This window comes from Rhinopithecus roxellana, chromosome 17, assembly GCF_007565055.1.
Source record: "Rhinopithecus roxellana isolate Shanxi Qingling chromosome 17, ASM756505v1, whole genome shotgun sequence".
Lineage (NCBI taxonomy): Eukaryota > Metazoa > Chordata > Mammalia > Primates > Cercopithecidae > Rhinopithecus > Rhinopithecus roxellana.
In genome coordinates this window covers 101721178-101738406 of record NC_044565.1, presented here as the reverse complement: position 1 = coordinate 101738406, position 17229 = coordinate 101721178, and the positions used below count along the sequence as shown (strand labels likewise).

The window sequence follows — 17229 nt, the reverse complement described above, 5'->3', positions numbered from 1 at the left end:
AGGCCTAATGCCTTCTCCCTTCTCCCCAGCTCTGACGCAATTGAAGGGTTGGCTGCCACTCCAGGTGCCTTCCCGTGGCATGGAAGCCTTGCCCTTCTGCCCAGATCTATTGCTGACAGTTAATTAGGAAGCAGATAATTAGAACCAAGCCTAAAAGGAATCTTACAAAAGATGCCACCCAAAACGAAAAGGCTGTGGAAGGGGCCTGGAGCGGGGTGGCAGGGTGGCTCTGCAGTTTCCACAGCACCATCCAGTCTCAGCACACACAAGCCACCTTCTCCCCACCCCTTGAAGGCACAGAACCCAGCTGACTCCCTCCGAGAAGCTGGAGGGTGGCCACCGTAGCACCCAGTGTGCCCTGAGCCCAGGAGAGAAGGGAGCATGCCCGGTAGATACACACAGTGGCCATGCATGCTAGCCAGTCACAAAATGTCTGTCTCCTGGATGATAGAACAGGCTGGCCACAGCAGTGGGCTCAGTAGTATGTTACAGCTCCTACCCTCTGGTACCTTTTAGTTGCACTGGGGAGACAGTTGGCCATGAAAAAATAACTAACAATGCAGCGGTATGTGGAAAGTGAGAAAGTGCCTGCAACTTGTGGGGAGAGGCAGGGGTCTTAAGTTGGACGCTGTGTCTTTCGAGGGTGAGGGAGGAGTTGGCATTGGCTTTGGAGCACAGAAGAATCACTGGCTCCTCAGGACAGTGGAGCCCATGGCTCTGACCTTACAGCTCGAGGAACACTAACCACTGGGCTTAGACCAAAGGTATTAGCTAAAAAGATTACCAGACCCAAGTAATGTAGAGTTGGCTGCATTTGCTCACATTCCTTTTCATTCCAAATTCAGAAGATTCCTAAACTGTGAGTGTTTTAACTGTTTCCAAATGTTTCTTCTATCCAAATCTGTCTAGTTAATCCTAAGCAATTTGTAATCTCTAGAAGGGTATTTTGAGTAGACCACAGAAAGTCCAGATACTTGAATTCAGCCTCCTCTTCCCTGGCCACCATGAAATCTGAGAACTAAATTGGAGCCTTGTCCCCAGCCTGAGACGTTATCTGCCCAAGGTGTCCTATGGGCTGGAATGACGAGGCATGAACTTTACCTTGTTTTTCAGGGTCCTCAAAGTGTTCTCCCTTTCAGGACATGCACACCAACCTTGTTTCTCCTTCACTTGTTGAAATTCTTTATAGAATTATGGACCTGGATAGGCCATCTCATCCACCCTCCTTTTTCTGGGCAGAGCCATGCCTAATCCCACTCTAATAAGAAGAGAAAATAATTGTGGAATGGGACTATCACTTCATGATCTCTTCCTTGTAGAGGGGACAGCTCAGCATTTATTTTTCCTCTGAGCCAAACACCTCATTGACCTGCTACTTATTTTATTTATATATGTTATATTTTAAAGGCATACTACAAAATGCAAAGCTCTCTGCAGCTGAAAGGTGATATTAAATTCCAGTCTTTTCTATTGGATTTCGTCTCCATATATATATATGATATATATGTATGAATATATATGTGTATATATATATACGCATCGTTGACTTGCTACATATTTATATGTGTGTGTGTATCATGTATTTATGACATATGTGTATGGAGAGCAGACCAAATAGAATAGCCAATCAGAAAAGATCCTTTTTTTTTTTTTTTTTTTTTTTTTTGAGATAGGGTCTCACTCTGTTACCCAGGCTGAAGTGCAGTGCGTGATTACGACTCACTACAGCCTCAACCTCCTGGGCTCAAGTGCTTTTTCCACCTCAGCCTTCTGAGTAGGTGAGACTACAGACATACCACCATGCCCAGCTAATTTTTTTTTTGTTTTTTTTTTAAAGAGACAGGGTCTTACCATATTGCCCAAGCTGGTCTCGAATTCCTGGACTCAAGTGATCCTCCCATCTCAGCCTCCCAAACTGCTAGGATTACAGGTGTGAGCCACTGCACCCAGCCAGAAAAGATGTCTTGTATTCGGTAGCATCATGTCATACATGCATTTAATCTAAGTGAATTTGACTCTACACATTTGGCTAGAGGAAAAAAGAGAGACAGCATAGATAAGACAAGTGACTGTTGTCAAAGGCAAAATGTACCAATCAAGGAGATGGTTTGATTCTGGCTATTACAATAGGGGGTTCATTAGTGAAGGTGGCCCCAAAGTAAAGGAAGGGGGCCTAGGGTTTCATAGAGGCAAAGCGGGGGATTCCTCAATGTATCTTATGGGAATCATGATGAACAATAGAGATGGGTTTTTTCTTAGAATATGCAAGAGTATGCTGGTCCTTTATAGGTAGACCATGACAGGGTGGGGAGACTTATTCATTGCATTTTCCTTTCCAGGAGCACAGGGCTCAGGTAAATTCAGTGTTGCACCATTTAAAGAAGACCTCTGCTCACCTTTCCACTCAGGCAGTGAGCTGTGCCCTGCACTGTGTGTGAGATGGGAGACCTGACCTCGCTGCACTCTGAGTCACTTACAGCTCGCTCGTTCTCTCAGTCTGCATCGTGCTCCCCGACCCTGATTTTAGTGTCAAAATATGCAGTTTTTTTAAATGTGGCCCTCATGCCAGTCAGGAACTTTCTCTGGTGCTCGTGTTCCCATTGGAAGACAGACTGTCGATATTGACTTTGGAAAGACGATAGCCGGCCCCCAACATAGTGCCTCCAAACTCAACTGTCACTGAATTTGCTGATTTAGAACTTCACATGGACTAGGACTCAACGGTAGGGAGGAGCAAGTTAAAATTGAAGTCCTTCCCACGGGCATTCGTAGCACAGGTGTCACTGGGGTGGGAGCCTTTGATGGTGCCTGACATTGCTGGTTTCCTGAACAGATCCTGCAGGAGTTGGAGTACGGCCCCTCCGTGGACTGGTGGGCCCTGGGGGTGCTGATGTACGAGATGATGGCTGGACAGCCTCCCTTTGAGGCCGACAACGAGGACGACCTATTTGAGTCCATCCTCCATGACGACGTGCTGTACCCAGTCTGGCTCAGCAAGGAGGCGGTCAGCATCTTGAAAGCTGTGAGTCCCTGCCCCTTACCCATGGCTGTGCTCTCCTGGGCTCCTCCCCCTACACACACACACACACACACACACACACACACACACACATACATACACACACTCCCTTCTCCCTTTCTCTGTCCAGCTTTCTCCCTCCCACCTCTGCTCATCACCATGGAATGGGAAGGACTAAGGGCAGTTGCACTGGGAGTTCAGGCACGGTGCAGAGGGCTGCTGCCAAGAGAATGGGGCCTGAGATGACTTGCTCTTCTGGTGGGAAAAGGAGCTCATGTCTGTGCTTCCTGAGATGAGGCACTGTGTACATCTGTGTCCTCCAGCCTTTCAGAGGAAACAGAAGCAACTCAACTTTGCTGACATCACCTCTGCCACTTCCATCACTTCCTTACATGTGGCCTGTCTTCATCAGGGACCTGTGAGGGAGAACAGAGAGGAGGGGAGGGAGGGTGGGCACTGCCCAACTGTGTCCATGACAGCATCGCTGTGGCTCAAGAGCCAATCAGAGAAGATCTGGTCCACTGGAAATTCATGCAGTCCCGCTGGATGTAGACACATAACACAGAGACTGACTCTGCCCTAGGAACCATCCCTCACATGGGAAAACCCCTTATGCTTTCTTAGCACAGCCATCTCTATGATGTAACAATGCTTGTACTGTGTGAAGTAAGTGATGTTACCTGTCCCCTTTTGAAATCCGTGAAAGCTGAGGTGCAGGGAAGTTAAGCAAGAATTCTGCCCAAGGTCACCCCTCTGAGCTAAGACAGGACGAGGGTGACAGCCCAGGGACCATGACTTCCAGAACTTGACTTCTTCCACGCATCTGAATGCCCCAAAATTCAGTCGTTTGCACATTGTAGTCACAAAATTTGCCATCTTCAAGTGTCTTCTCTACTATTAGTTGCTTTTCTTGTTCTTTTAATCAACTTCCAATATTTACCTGATTATATGTATTTTATGAAGAATTTTTTTTTTTTTTGAGATGGAGTCTCACTGCGATGGCCAGGCTGCATTGCAGTGGTGCTCTCTTGGCTCACTGCAACCTCCTCCCGGGTTTAAGTGATTCTCCTGCCTCAGCCTCCTGAGTAGCTGGGATTACAGGCACCTGCCATCATGCCTGGCTAATTTTTGTATTTTTAGCAGTGACGGGGTTTTACCATGTTGGCCAGGCTGGTCTTGAACTCCTGACCTCAGGTGATCCGCCCACTTCAGCCTCCCAAAGTGCTGGCATTACAGACATGAACCACCGTGCCCAGCCTGTATTTTACAAAGAAATTTTATACCATTATCATAGGTAGAAAATCAGTATCCCTTGCCATAATGAATTAATGTAATTTTTTTTCAAGATGGATTCTTGCTCTGTGGCCCAGGCTGGAGTGCAGTGGCCTCTCAGGTTCAAGAGATTCTCCTGCCCCAGCCTCCCGAGTAGCTGGGATTACAGGCACCCACACCACGCCCAGCTAATTTTTGTATTTTTAGTAGAGATGGGGTTTCACCATGTTGGCCAGGCTAGTTCCTAACTCCTGACCTCATGATCCACCCACCTCAGCTTCCCAAAGTGCTGGGATTATAGGCGTGAGCCACCATGCCCTGCCTAATGTAAATTATTGTATACAAATTTTTGAAAGATCTAAAACCATTTTGTAGGTATCTGAGGATGCATGTACCATGTTTTAGAAAATTCCACATCAGAACATGTTACCCTTTTCTGTAGTTTTTTTTTCTCCTTCCTTTCCTTTTTCCCTTGCCTCATTCCTTCTTTCTTCTCTGCCCTTACTCTTCTCCCTCTCTCTTTCATTCATGCATTCTATGAGCTACTATCTATTGAGCGCTTCCAACATGCCAGGCATGGTGCTAGATGCCGAATAAGTATTGGTGAGCCCTGGTCTCTGCCTTGTGAAGTTTCCAATCCAGTGAGATTATTTATTATTTTTAATAAATTAAAAATATATCAATATGTAGCCACAATTGGGATAAGAGAAGGAGGCAAATAGAATATGTTCCTTCATGCATTCATTTATTAAACAAATATTTACTGAGCATCTAGTAATGACTATTTTATTCATTTATTCCATAAATATTTATTGGCAGGCATTATGCCAGGCACTGGAGATCCAAAGAACACAGTCCCTGCTAACAGACTAGTGAATAAATGAACAGACAAATGACTGTATATTGTACTCAATGGTAACAAGTGCAAAAACATGCAGCGGCTCAGGAAATGAGGAGTAACAGGCTGCATGGGGAGCTCGTGAGTCTGGAAATGCCTATCCCATGAGGGGACACTAAGGGGAGGTTTCAGTCAGGTGGCTACTGGGGGAAAGGATGTCTGTTCAGAAGGAACAGTGAGTGCGTAGGCCTTGGACTAGAAAACATCTGCCAGGGTGGACAGCCCAAAAGGAACTCAGGGAGAGTGGGTGCGAGGATGGTGATGGGATGGCGGTGCCTGAGTATGCAGGGCTGCTGCTTCTTTTTTTTTTTTTTTTGAGACTGAGTCTCACTCTGTCTCCCAGGCTGGAGTACAGTGGCGCGATCTCGGCTCACTGCAACTTCCCTCTCACCGATTCAAGAGAGTCTCCTGCCTCAGCCTCCTGAGTAGCTGGGACTACAGGCATGCACCACCATGCCTGGCTAATTTTTGTATTTTTAGTAGAGACGGGGTTTCACTGTGTCAGCCAGGATGGTCTAGATCTCCTGACCTCGTGATCCCCTGCCTCTGCCTCCCAAATGCTGGGATTACAGGTGTGAGCCACTGCGCCCGGCCTGAGTATACAGGGCTTCTGATGCCAGCATGAGAGCTTCTATTCGATTCCCAGTGCAGGGCTAGCCCTCGGAGAACCAGGCAGGGGAGTGACCTGGCTGGTACACCTAGAAGGTAGATCTGGCTGCTGGGGAGAGCATGGTTTGGAGGGTGCCTCTCCTGCCAGCCTCCAAAGTCCTCCGCCCTTGCCCCAAGCCAGTGAGAAGGCCTCAGGGGTAGTAGTCTTATTTAGGGGGACTAGTTTGTCCAACTTTCCAGATTCAATGTGTGTTCTGGGCTGGGCCTCTCACTCCGAGCTTGGTTCTTGCTACTCGTGGAAATGACTTCCGTTGCACTCTTCTGCCTTGATGTCCTCATACCCCCATTTCTCCTTGGCCCCCTGTGGCTCTTTGAAGCTTTCAGGAGCCCTGCCTTGGAGCCTCCCAGCCACATTCACTGGCTCAGCCAAGCCCTTCCGTGTTAAAGCCCTCCTTGTCCTTGCCCTCTGGGACTGGGTCTCCTCTGGTGTTGGGCAGCTGCCTCTCCATCTCCTTTGCTACCCCTTCTCCTGCTGCCCTCTGAGTGCCGACGTTTTCAGAGGTTGACTCAGTAGCATGTTCTCAGTGAGGCTTTTTTGTTTTTTTTTTTTTTTTTACAGAAAACTAAAACTTATCCCCTTCCCTATCCACCTTTATCCTGCTCAGTTGATCCCTAATAGCAGTTTCACTTTCTAACCCACTATATATATTATGTATTATGTTTATTGTCTGTTTTCTTCCACAAGATTGAGCTTCATGAGGGCAGGAACGTTTTCCAGCCTATTTCTCAGACGCATCCCAAGGATTGAGAACAGTGCCAGGCACATTGTAGGAGCTATGTAACTGGTGAAAAACAGAAACAGCTCTTAGCTCTCTGTTCTTTCCATTTTATCACAGATTGCAAAGTTAAATGCCTGCAGGAGCCCAGCAGGAGCCCTGGAAGGTGAACAGGACTGGGTGGGGCAGGGTAAATGGAGAACCCTGATGATCCCCTAGCAGCAATGAGGACTTCACCTCACCAGATCTGGCTTTCCAAGAGAAACACAAAATCCAGATTTTTATGTAAAATCTCGAAACGTTAAATGATTGTAACTAGTTCAATGAAATGATTATAACTAGTTCAACTGAGAGCCAAGGAAAACTTCGACCTAGGTGCCTCTTGGGTGACAGTCTTTGAGGGACCCCTGCTTTTCCCAGCTCCTTGCTGGTGTCACTCACCGGTCCCTGTTTGGCTCCTTCATGGATGGATTCTGATCACCGCCTCTCTTGTTCCTCAGGCCTGGGCCCCGGGTCCCCTGGGTACCCTGTGCTTTCCCCTGCACTGCACTCTCCCACCTCCCACCCTGCACTCAGGAAGGGGTATCCCCAGCCAGACCCATCTTCCAGCCTCCAGGCCTGTGTTTCCAGTTCCCTACTCACTTCCTCCCCTCGGCTGGCCAGGGGTCCCTCACATTCAGTATACACCCAAACAGCTCTGGATGGTCCCCCTCAAATCTGCTCACTCTCAAATTCCGTGGCTCAGTAAATGGCACCCTGTCTTCCTGTCTAAGCAGACCAGAAATGGGGTGCTATCCCTCTCTCCCCATCACAGCTAGCCAGACATCAAGTCCATTCCCCCTGCTAACCTTTTCCATCTAAGTTACCTTTCCCCATCCTCCTCCCCACTACCCCCATCGGAGCCACCACCGCCTCTCCCTTGGTGAACTGCAGGACCTCCTAACTGGCGGGCGGGTGGCCCCTCTTGCCTCCTTCTCATCTCTGTAGAGTGATCTCTTAAGAATGCAAATCTAGCCATTTCATGCCTCATCCCCTACTTAAAACTCATCACATTGTGATTAAAGATCTTTATCTTCCACACAGCCTCCAGGGTCCTGCATCAGGCCCCGCCTCCCCCTCAGCCAGTCCCCATCATCTACTGGGCTCTGCTGGACTATGTCCAGGACCTATAGAATGCAAGTGTCTTTAGTGTTCCTTCTCCCCGACCACTCTCCCCCTGCCCTTTTTGCCTAGGTACATTCCTCCTTCAGGTCTCAGCCGAGGTGCTGCTTCTCAGAGAATGCTTTGCCAAGTTCCTTGCCCATCACACTGTCAGAGCCTGCTGTGCTTCTCTCGGGGCGTTCATCACAGTCTTCGCTAATTGATTCTCTAGCAATGACATGTTTCTTCTCAGCCTCCCTTACTCTTCATGCCCTGTGAGGGCAGGAACCATGTCTCATCACTCACCACAGCACTTGGTGCAGAATGGAGACTCGTGTGTCCAAAGGAAGGAGAGAAGGGATTTTCATCGATGAGTACAGGGCACCTGCTAGGCCAGGCATTCAGCGAGACTCTCAGTATCCAAAAGTGGCTCCCAGCCTCTTCCATTCTGACTTTCCTACAGGAAAGCACTTTAGGAAGGGCACGTCACCCAGTGGGAAGGAGCATTGCTTAGGGGGACTCGATTGTCCAACTTCTCAAATTCTGTTTTGTTCAGTTTATATATTTAGGCCTTAAATATTTCATTATTTGCTTGCTTGTTTGATCACATGCTATTTAAAAAAATACACACACAAAGCATAAAATGGGATACAGTGAAAGGTGTCTGTCTCATCCTTGCTTCCATCTGCCCATTTCCCACACACACTCTACTCACGTTTTGAGGCTTTTACATATCCTTCTGGAATTTCTTTAGATATATACAAGCAAATACAAATATAACTTATTTCTTTTTTCTGTATTATACAATTGTAGGAATGCTGTACACATATCTCATTTTCCTGTCAATGGTGTATCTTGCTTTTTCCACTCAATGAGATCTTGCAACAAGCATATCTTCACTGGTTCTGCCTCTACTTATACTTTGGAGCTGCAACTCCGAATCACTGCAGAGGACTCCCTTGGGTAATTAACTTGGGGTGGACATGGCAGCTTTTGCCTCCTGATTCCTGGAGCCCTATCTCTTTCCAGGTCAGCTGAGTAGCTAAGGGAAAACCTCAGCTGCACCCGAGGCCACCAGAACACTATGCCCAGCAGAGCTGGCCACCATCCCAGGCCCCAACACCAGCCCATCACACCTCCCTGTGAGTCCCCTGCCAGCATACCAGCGGAGTCCTTTTATTTTGGAGACCTTAGAGCAGTGGCCTTTAACTAGGGGCAATTTTGTCCTGTTCCCTTAGACATTCAGTAATGTCTGGAGATATTTTTGGTGCTGCTGGCATGTAGTACGTAGAGGCCATGGAGGCTGCTAAACTGCCTGCAATGCACAGGACAGCTCCCCCCACCCACCCTGCAAAGAAGTATCCAGTCAAAAATGTTAATAGCACGAAGGCTGAAAAACCTTGACCTACAGAGATCCAGAAGTTAGAAGTCATGCCTAACCGGTTAACCAGTTCGTAAGGGGGAGACGTTCATGAGAAGAGCATATTTTCCCCCTGAGAAGAGCATCTGGCTCAGGGGCAGCTTCCTAAGATGCCCAAACCTCTATGTTTATCCCTGATCCTGATACTTCCCCTCCCAGAAAAGGGAAGACGGGAGGAGCTGAGGAAGTGAGGAGTCTACTACACCCTTGGCCTCAAAACACTTCATTTCCTCACACTGTCACTTGACTGCAGGGCCAGACCAGGATTTCCATGAGTCTACTGTGTCTCCGAGGGCTACTGCCTATGTGAAGGTGATGCAGAACTTTAGAGAAGGCCATTTGTATCATAGAAGTATGCAGTGCACAACCTGTGCAACAGTAAGTGGCTGTGCCGCAGTCTCCCTCTCTCAGCACTGTGCCCTGAGACCCAACCTTTAGCCCCTCACTCCATCATCATGATTTACTGAGTGTACAATGGGAACCAGGCACTGAGCCAGGTTTGGGGCAGATAAGACAGATTCCTAAATCATAGAACTCACCAAGGGGAAGAGATGTTTAGACAAATTATAATTTAAATAAACCAGAAGCATGGGGTCTACGGTATCAATAGAGGAGGGAATCTAGGGAGGCTTCACACATGAGGTAGCATTTTGAGTAGTTCCTAGAGAAGGCCTAGAGACTGGAAAGGGACTTTCAACCAGAAGGAAGAAAGAATGCAAAAGAACAGCAAGGTAGATAGACAGGGTTCAGGCTGAGGAGCTCCTGTGTGCCGAACTAAGGAGTATGGACATCATGGTGGGAGCCATCCAAGGAGTTAAAGTAGGGGTTACCTTGCTGACTTGTAGATGAGAAAGATGAGGCACACTGGTACCATTCCTGACTCACGCCTACTCTCCACCCCTTTCACTCTTTATCTGGGGCTATCCCCTCCAGTCGCATTGAACTCGAGGCCAGGTGCTTTGGTTCCGAGGGCACCAGGCAAGAAATAGTTAGAGGCTCTCTCCTTTGCTGATTAAGCCTGAAATTCTACCAAAGATGTATTCCTTTGGATTATAGTTTATTCTCTCAAGTTCCTCTGTTTAGATATTCAGCCTTCACACTACGAAATGTGACATTTTGTCTCTAACACACATACACATACATACACACACAACACACACATGCTGTTACTTCGGGTAGCTATCAGAAATATTCCCACCTACTGGCACTTTTTTCCCCCAAGATTGTATTGGTATACGTGTGCTCAATTAAATTAATATTTACCCTCAGGACTGACTCATTTAATAGGAATAACAAGTTCACCTGGGTGTGTGAGGCACACAAGACACCACCCAGAAAATATAAAACACATCTATGTGATTTTTACCTACAAGCATCGAAAAGGAATAAGCCTTTTTCTTGTTTTTTATCTTTTGACCTTCATGAGCATTTTGTGTAGAGATTGCAAATTCAAACATAAAAACAGTGGAGAGGGGCTGGGTCCAGGAATAGGAAAGGAGCAGGAGGAGGTATTAATACATTTGATCATTTACCTGGTCCTTATTCCTTACCTCAAAAAGGACTGTTGACCTCTCCGTGTAAATGAGTTTATTAGACTGCAGTCTCCCTGATGAGAAGACCTGAGAATCTGAGGGGGATCAGAGAGTAAGAGCCAGAGTTCCTAATCCCAGCTTGGCCCCTTGCTTGCTGGGTAACTCTGGCCCAATTAGCTGGCCTCTGTGTGCTTCTAGTGCCTCATTTATAATATAGAGACAATGATAGTACCTCGTAGGGTGAAATGAGTTGATACATGTACTAGGTCTAGAATGGTGACTGGGACATAGTCAACTCTATGTAAGAGTTCAAAAAAAAAACCCCAACAGATGTGGCCCCTGAAATTGCAAAGAACAGACTCGGGAGGCGATGCTGAAGATGCTGCCTTGGCTGACCTCCATCTGTCCCTCATAGCCTGTGCTGGCCAGGCCTCTGTCACTAATTCCGACTCTGTCCTCATCCCCACAGTTCATGACAAAGAATCCCCTCAAGCGCCTGGGCTGCGTGGCATCGCAGAACGGCGAGGACGCCATCAAGCAGCACCCATTCTTCAAAGAGATTGACTGGGTGCTCCTGGAGCAGAAGAAGATCAAGCCACCCTTCAAACCACGCATTGTAAGTTGTTCCCCGTGCATGCTCGGCACCGTGGGTCAGGCCCAGGTACTTGCGGGGTAGGCTGCGCACACCCGGGAAGAGTGGTCAGGGGATGTGTATTACAGCAAAAATGACAAAGGCCGGAGGTGGCTGAGGCTTTCCCTAAGACAGTGTCTTTAGGCCTCACATGTGTGCTGTTGAAAACATGTAACCTACTGCAGCAGCACCCAAGATGATGATTTACGTGGGCCACAGAACACCTTCTGTGTTAATATTCAATTTATTTATTTAGATTGAAAATGACTAATGATACTAGTTTTCCACGTATGGCAGAGACATAAGGTTTCTTTATGAAGAACTGGGTTTGTTTTCTAAATGGGTCAGTTTAAAGGCAAATATTAATTAAATATTAGCCGTGGTCATTCTGTGGAACTAGCACAGAGCGCGAAGCTGGGATTCACTGACTGGCAGTGGGAAGGATGGTCCTGCGGGGAGCTTCTGGGAGGCCCACTGCGTAAAAGCGCATTTCTGTGAGGTACCCTCTCCCTTCTCGGCCACACTTTCCCTTCTACCTTCCAGATTCTCAGGCCTGCTGTGATGCCAGTTGGAGGGGGCATGTAACACAGGGCAGTTGAAGCTCAGAGCTTTCAGTCTGGGCTTGATTCACAGAATAAAGACCATGTCCTGGCAGTGGCCTTCTGCTGGAATGGGACGAGGGTCATGTTGCAGTCCTTAAACTTATATAGTGTATGTGTCTTAATTCTGTTGTGTTGTAGCCCATTGAAGCAATCAGTCATTCAGACTGAAAATTGAGGTAGCCGACTGGCAGGCTTGTTGGGAGGTGAAGGGGATGTGCAGTGTAAGTTTACTAGGCAGGGGCCCCAGTGCTGTGGGGCTGTGGAACTGGGGTCCCAGGCAGGGAACACTTGCCATCAGGCAGTCAGCCCTCGATCACCTGGCATACTGTCAGATGAGCCCCTGCTCCCCTTCTCCAAGTGCAGAAAAGACCTTCCTGTGCCTTGTGAACCATCAGAGAGGAATTCCATTCTATTCAAGGAGATTTTCTGGGGAGCCGTTACTGACAATGTTGTGATTCTTAGAAATGTTCCACGGTGGGAGTGGGGGTGGGGGATAGTGTCCACCCAGTGGACGGGTGTGGTCCAGGCCTCAGCCAGACTCGAGCACATGGGGTTGAACGTCCCCGGATGCTTGGTCCCGTCACCGCTCCTCATTTGCTTCCTCCTTTGGTTTTCATGTTTTCGCTGGATAGCACAAGCTTGGAAGAGCCCAGATTTAGGATCACCTTCTTTCTTTGTAAATATCACTTCCTCTTCAGCCCATCTCCACCACAGCTCCAGGCCCACTATTCCAAGCCAGGAGGGCTTAGAGTCTAAACTCCCTGGGCCAACTGTCCCCTGCTGCCACAGGGCTCCCTGCACATGCCACAGCCTGCCCGATGGCTGGGGGCTGAGGACCTCTGCAAGTCACCTTTAAGGACAGGATTAACTGTGCCCCTGGCAAAATAAGGGAAATAGGACCCCAGAGGCCTCAAAAAGGAGGAGGAGAAACTAAAGTCTCAGATGGTAGGGTGAATTTTAATTTCTCTTTAATCTAAGTTAATCAGCCCAAAGAAGAATGAGAAGTAGGGCTAAGAATCCAGGCCCAACTAACAGAAACACAGGATGAGACTGAAGCTGAGGGGATTATCAGTGCAGGGCTACAAGATGGCTTAAACTTGAGTCTCCAGGTCTCAGCAAAACCACATTAAACCAGGCTTACGGAGCACCAGGCTCCAGCTGTACTGGCAGAGATGCAGGAGCAGCCCCTTCCTGCTTGGGGAAGAGTGGGGAGGACCAGTGGAGCCCCAGGGGGAACCGTCAGCAAGGGGTGTGAGGATAGAGGGTCTGGGGTGTGGCAGAGGAAGCCAGGGGGTTTTTGTTGAGAGGCCACGGGGTGGGAAGGAAGTAGGGAAGAACCTTAATCATAAAAGACACAAAGAAAGTTTTAGAGTGTGGATTCATGAAGAATCATCTCTCCCTGAGGTATAGCAGATTCCAGAACACTGCCAAAGCCCTTCCCAAAGCCCTGGCAGGCACAGGAATTCCTCACTGGGGCTCGCAACTTTCAGTTTGAGACTTTGAGCCAATGACAGTGCAGGCCTTCTGAGAGGCATCCGTCTTTGAGCAGCACGTGGCAGGAAGGGTATGAAGAACAGGGGTGAGGTGAACAGGTGCGGGTCTGAGGGATGGGGAAAATCCCAGATAGAGAGGAGAGAGGAAGAGAGGGAAGGACAAACCAGGAGGGAGGCAGGCACATGCCTTACTCCACTAACATGCAGGCGTTGCCTTGCCTCAGACAGGCAGGGAGCCCCTTAAAGCTCTCCCTGGCCAGAAGTGAAGGTGCTCCTGTGGGCAGGGGTATGAGGGGGCCTGGGAGCCAGCAGGAGGAAATACATCCCTGGGTCAGGGGTCAGGCAGGAGTCCACCTCTGCCTGGGCGTCTAGAGCACAAGGGACCTGTGCTTTCTGTCCTTGGGCCTCTTGAGAGTTCCCTGCTGGGAGTAAAGAGCAAGAAAGACTCTGTTTGTTTTCTTTTGCCTGGAGGGTCAAGGAAGCCTTCAGGGTCCTTATCACCCCATGAGAGGCTGGCAAAGAGAAAGGATGGGGCTGTCCAGGAGCTCCCACCAATTTCAAAACTGCCTCAGTCTTCCTAAAGACTGACTTCTTCATTGCCTTGAAGGGATCTCCTGTGCATGTTCCCACTCTCCCTGCCTCCCCAGACCTTCAGAGTTCACCTCAATGCTCAATGCTGTGGAGAGGGGTGGGGTCAGGGGAGAGGGTATTGATTAGGTAAGTTTGAATTCAGTTGGGAGGAGAGAATTAGAACATCTGGAAAAAGGAAGGCTGAAACGGAAAGCTGACGTTGTTTAAGAGGTGTTTCTGGCCACACTTGGAGCTGAGTAATGTTGAGCCTTAGAGAGTTCTCAGCTGCAGGTCTTTAAAGACTTCTTCAAGTTATTTAAATGTCTGACATTTACAACCTTGGCGCTAGAGATTTCTCTCAGGAGAAATACCAAAATTGGGGAAAAAAATAAAAAAGAGCAGTCCACATCTAGTTAGCAGGTTGGAAAAGTGACCCAAATCTGTCCCTACCTAAGTCGAAAGCTCTTTTCTGAAAAATGTCAATGGCACCAGCCCGAGTCATCTGTGGGCTTGTGTAGAAAGAGCAGAAATACATTTTAAATAAGATGAAAGCCCAAGGAGTAAAGCCCATGGCAGTGATGCACATACTGCGTTTCTCATCTCAGAAAGCCTCCAAAGACTAACGGGAAAACTCACTGGAGGTTTTCATGCACCATCGCACCCCTGTAACCAGTTCGGGGCTGACCCCGGGGATGTGGGTGCCTGCCTAGCTCAGGTACCAGCAGTGAGGTCAGGTGTGTGCTGCATGAGCAGAGTCAGCCTTACCATAGGCAAAACAGATGGCCGCCCACAGAGGCCACTGAGAGACACGGGGAAGCTGAGGTGCACCCCACAGAGGCCACTGAGAGACACGGGGAAGCTGAGGTGCACCCCACAGAGGTTGTCCTTCTATTCCGGGGGCAGATTGCCATCACAAGACAGGATTTCCTTGGACTTAAGGCATCAAATAACTTGAGGACATGTGAGATGCCTTCCTAGAAGAACTGGGAAAGAAAGGGCTTTGACAGGGAAGAGGGAAAACTGGTTTGGATCCCAACATTGGGAAAAAGCCTCCAAGTCACCGGATCACAAGCAGCCAGGGACAGCGTGCAGTTGTTGGTCCTGGCTCTTTGACAGACTCCAAGTCAAAGGCAAGACACTGTGAGAAGGGAAAGGATCAAGTCCGTCAGCAAACACCGTCAGTCTTGCAATTTGGTGGTGGCCTCAAGGAGACATTGGGCATGTGTTTAAGCAAGCAAGGAAAGCAGCTGCACCAGTGCCCTAATCTGGCAAAACTGAATACGTCCAGGGGGATTCATTCAAGTGCCTGGAGCCCCTGAGGGAGCTCCAGGCTTCCTCTGTCTTGGGTTACCTCCAGTTGCTTCCAAGCCACGCCCTTTTGGCATCATACCAGAATGCTACCAGTCTCCAGAAACCTGAATTAATCCACTCCTCAGCTGGCCATACTGAATCTGGGTGACCTGGGGGGTGCCCTGCCTGTCTGATACAGGGAGGATCTGGTTTTGTCAGGTGGTTGGTGCTGGAGGTGAGGCTGGGAGAGGTCATGTCACTTACAAAGAGCCAGGATGCAGTGGCATATTTTTCCAGAGCTCCTGACCCTCTCCACTCTCACTACAAGGACAGAGCCCCTTCGTGGAAGAACGTGCCAGGCACAACAAGGCTGTACTCTGCCCAGGCTGGCTCGCTAGAGGCTGGGGGCCCCTGGGTCACCACCACAGAGGCCGAGGATGCAACAGCACAACAGCTTTCAGGCCTGACTTCCATTCCTGCACAGGAAGCCTCGCCCCTCTGAAGCCATCACCAAGGAGATTGTCCAGATTCATAGCTGGAATTTGGCCTCTGGTCAGGTTCCATCACATACCTCAATTGGCTTCTATTCCCCCCAGGCTTTTGCCTTCTTGAGATGTCTGCTAAGCTGAGATTCTGCTCCCCTGGCTCCTAAGCCTCCCTTGTCTAACCCCTGCCCTGACTCACCAGCTGTCACTAGTCCAACTGGGTTTCCTGACTACAGGCCAACATCCCTTTGTACTAACCCCCACCCAGTGCAGTTTTCAGTGGCCTCTGCTTCAGCGTGGAGACTTTCCTGTCTTTCGTTCTCTCAGCTCTCTTACGTATTCTCCCTCCTCCACTTTCCCTTTTGTATTCCTGTTGTTCACCCTCTGTCCACCCACGTAATGAACTGAGTTTGTGCAAGCGATGTGCCATCAACACCAAACCAAAGACTTTGCACCATCACGTACTCAAATCAATTTTCCGGGGTGGCTTGCTGCAGAGCAAGGACACACAGTGGGGGGCTGTTTGGTGGCAAATACCCCAGCACTGAAGAGTCGGGGAGACAGGAAAGCCAGCAAGGCTGGAGTCAAAGCCTTTGATGCTGGAGAAAATCTCCAACCCTAGAATTCATTGTTCTATCCCATTGGAGATTTCATCCCACGATAATGGCATGGTCTAATTGCCAATGAAAGTTGCACATTTTGCTTTTGTGTTACTGGTGGGCTTGCCTTCTTTGGGGACTGTAGGGGCAGAGCGATGTGTTTGGTGTGGTTGAAGGGCACCATCTGACCTTGCAGATCCTGGGGACGTTCTGCTCACTCCTGGCTTCCCTGCTATGTACGCATTCCTTCCCCTCAAAAGCGTTCAGCCCTGAGACTCTGGCTCCCAGGGCTTCAGCACTGGAATGGGGGGAAACCAGCTTAGGAGGGAGAGATTTGCCTCCCCCAGAAACCTAGTTGTCCTCAGTGAAAGCCAGAGGCAATGAGGGAAATGCTGGCCAAGTAAACTTCTCTTTGTGTACATGTTCTCTCTTTTCAAGTTTGCTTCAGTGTGAATGTCCCTCTTTAAGGTAAGGCCTCCAGAGTGGGGAGTCTCTCCAGGTAGGTGAGCCCTCAGGCCCGGTGACATGGAGGCCCCTCTCAACCTCATGATCCGTTTCCATCCAGCCATCCGCGCTGCATGGCGGGACCCCCGAGGGAGGCCTCTCCTGCATGCTCCTGCATGACTGGGCTGTGCTGAGAGAAAATCTGGGAAGTGGGCTCGAGACCCGCACACTTCACCAACTTAGCGACCTGAGGAGGAGCCCTGTTGAACAGGCAGCCCCTTCCCCTAAAGCCAGCCCACCTGCCTAGGGACCACCAGATAGCGTGGGTTGTGATGATGGAGGCCAGTTATGACACCATCCTCATCCTCTGTCCTGGCAGAGCTGGGGCAGGAGCAAGGCTGCGTTCTGCAGCCCCTCCTGAGGACATCCCCCTGGACCGTGTCCACCAC

At 49.1% G+C, this 17229-nt stretch overlaps 1 protein-coding gene across 1 annotated transcript in view; it reads left to right on the top strand.

The window, feature by feature from the left end:
- Positions 1-17229, top strand: part of PRKCE (protein kinase C epsilon) — a 542724-nt gene that overhangs the window by 505030 nt on the left and 20465 nt on the right. The window contains exons 13-14 of the mRNA XM_010364308.2: positions 2834-3022; positions 11136-11282. Coding sequence (XP_010362610.1) covers positions 2834-3022; positions 11136-11282 — 336 coding nt within the window. The remainder of the gene's footprint in view (positions 1-2833; positions 3023-11135; positions 11283-17229) is intronic.